Source organism: Tupaia chinensis, unplaced genomic scaffold, assembly GCF_000334495.1.
Source record: "Tupaia chinensis unplaced genomic scaffold, TupChi_1.0 Scaffold000678_1, whole genome shotgun sequence".
Classification (NCBI taxonomy): domain Eukaryota; kingdom Metazoa; phylum Chordata; class Mammalia; order Scandentia; family Tupaiidae; genus Tupaia; species Tupaia belangeri.
The window spans coordinates 1367800-1370199 of NW_006160202.1; the positions used below are offsets into that span (position 1 = coordinate 1367800).

The 2400-nt window shown below is 48.0% G+C and overlaps 1 protein-coding gene across 1 annotated transcript; it reads left to right on the plus strand.

Moving 5' to 3' along the window:
• The first annotated feature begins 1322 nt into the window (after positions 1-1322).
• Positions 1323-2394, plus strand: LOC102501472 (HLA class I histocompatibility antigen, Cw-3 alpha chain-like). The gene is made up of 2 exons (XM_006160309.3): positions 1323-1885; positions 2095-2394. Exons 1-2 carry the CDS (start codon positions 1825-1827, stop codon positions 2370-2372), a joined length of 339 nt encoding a protein of 112 aa, XP_006160371.1. The 5' UTR covers positions 1323-1824; the 3' UTR covers positions 2373-2394.
• Positions 2395-2400: the final 6 nt, after the last annotated feature.

A 2400-nucleotide genomic window follows, 5' to 3' on the forward strand; every position in this document is an offset into this window, starting at 1 on the left:
GCACACAAGCCTGGTGTGAGTTTAAGCCACCAGGTCCAGGACTCAAACCGCAGTCAACTACATGGGAGTTCCACGACATAGCCATTACACTAACTGCTGGTCCCTGAATGTGTTCTTCAGTGAAGTTTAAAAGAAAAGAAATAAAATTGATCTTAAACGTATGCTGATCTTGTGTCCTGTTACTTTTCCTGAACTTGTTTATTAGTAGTAATAGTTTGTAGTGAATTTATGACTTTCTAAATACTAGGTTACGACACCTGCAAATAAGGGTAACTGTGTATATTCCTTCCCCATGTTAAAAAAAAAAAAGAAATCAATTCACAATTATTTGAAATGATTATTAAAAATACTCCTAGGGCCAGCCAGTGGTATGGCGATTAAGGCAACTGGATCCCACATGCCAACTGCAGTAGAGTCCCAGAACCAGCAGCTTGGAAAACACCGTGATGTGCACACCCATGTGTGTGTGTGTGTCTGTGTGTGCTTGTGTGTGTATGCGCCTAAAATCCCGAAAGGAGGAATAGAGAAGAGATTGCAGCATGATCATCTCCTATGGGGGATGCTTTCTCACTTTCCTTTCCGTTTTCCCTCTAGTAAGCACACACACCATGTAGCTATGCCTGCATATGTGCCTGGTATGTATCTCAAAAGAGAAGAAGAAAAACAAAAAACCTTTTCCCTTTTTAACTATAAGGCAGAATTTTTTCATACACTTCAGTCAAAATAATAGATTGAATGCAGAAGCAGTTATGAAAATTTAGCAGTTTTCTGTTGAGGCAGACAAGAAACAGACTTACAAAAAGGTAAAATGAGCTTTTTTTTTTTTTACTTCGTTGTTTTATTTTGGGACACGGTATTTTCATTAATTTTTTTCTATTGACATTTAATAACTAATTAAAATTATTGTAGCCTCGTCTCTGCAGTCTGGTGGTTGAGGCAGCCAGATCCCAATAGTTGACTGCAATTTGAGTCTCTGACCCAACAGCTTGAGAAACACATTGTGTGTATTTATGTACGCCCACAATCCTGAAAGGAAGAAATGGAGGAGAAAGGATTGTGGTGCGACCATTTCTCATGTGGCAAACGCATGCACCTTGTAGCAAATAAAAAAAATTACAATACATCGTCTTAGAAACATTTATTTATTTATTTATTTATTCATTTATTTTTAGGTTTTTGCCATAGGGTGCGGGTGCTCACCCAAGAGAGACAGAGAGAGAGAGAGGAAAAGAGAAAAACCCACCCCACCCCCCAAGGGGGATGGCCACACTACAATCCCTTCTCCATTCTCCTCCTGAGATTTTGGGTGCATACTCACATGTGCTTGGCATGATTTTCAAGCTGCCCAGTCCAGGACTTTCATCACCATCACCCACGTGGAAATCCAGTGCCTTAACCACACCACCTGCTGGTCCTCCAAAAACTTAAAAATGTTAATATGGTAAATTACAGTAGCTATAACCCACATAAAATCTCCTTAGCATCCTCGGTAATGTCTAAGTGTAGAAAGAGATCCTGAAACCGAAAGTTTGTAAATTGATGACCAACACTCAGGGAGACGGTGAGACAAGAGTGCTCGGTGCAGAAGAGGGGTCAGGGCAAGTTCCGAGTCCCCGAAACATGGTTTGCAGTCTGTCCCGCGGGCAGAGTCTGTGGTGAGAAAAGCCAAGTTTTGGGGATCTTGGAGCTTCACTCTTCCGTCTTCCAAACTGTGTCAGATACTTCTGCCTAGGAACTCATGACACAGCCCTGGGTCTCCCTCTCATTGCGTGTCTGGTTTCTAGAGAAGCCAATCAAAATCAGATTCTTCCCAAGGATGGGGTCATGGCGCCCCGAGCTCTTCTGCTGCTCTCGGGGGCCCTGGTTCTGACCGACTCCTGGACAGGTGAGTGCCGGGACTAGAGAGAAACGACTCTGTGGGTAGGACCTAGGGGGTCGCCCAGCCAGAGCTACCCTTTGATTCATCTCAAGTCCAGCTCTTTGCCCCACCCCTGCTTTTCGGGCTCATGAGCCCTCGCCCTGTCCGCCTCGCACCTGGGGTCCCGCCCAGGTAGTATGTCGGGCCGGGCCTCAGCTCCTCCTCCTCGCCCCCAGGCCCCCACTCCCTGCGGTATTTCAGCACCTCGGTGTCCCGGCCCGGCCGCGGGGAGCCCCACTTCATCGAGGTGGGCTACGTGGACCACACGCTGTTCGTGCGGTTCGACGGCGACGCGGCCAGTCCGCGCATGGAGCCGCGGGCCGCGTGGGCGAAGACGGAGGGGCCGGAGTACTGGGACCTGAGCACGCGCGTCGCCAGAGAAACCGCGCAGGCTCAGCGAGTGGGCCTGAACAAACTGCGCGGCTACTACAACCAGAGCGAGGCCGGTGAGTGACCCCGACTCCGCCTGCAGCCCCGGGCCG

Bases quoted from the DNA above. Each gene is read 5' to 3' on its own strand.
- LOC102501472 (XM_006160309.3), top strand. From the start codon at position 1,825: ATGGCGCCCCGAGCTCTTCTGCTGCTCTCGGGGGCCCTGGTTCTGACC. The intron at 1,886-2,094 runs GTGAGTGCCGGG...CCTCGCCCCCAG, and splicing joins TCTGACCGACTCCTGGACAG to GCCCCCACTCCCTGCGGTAT.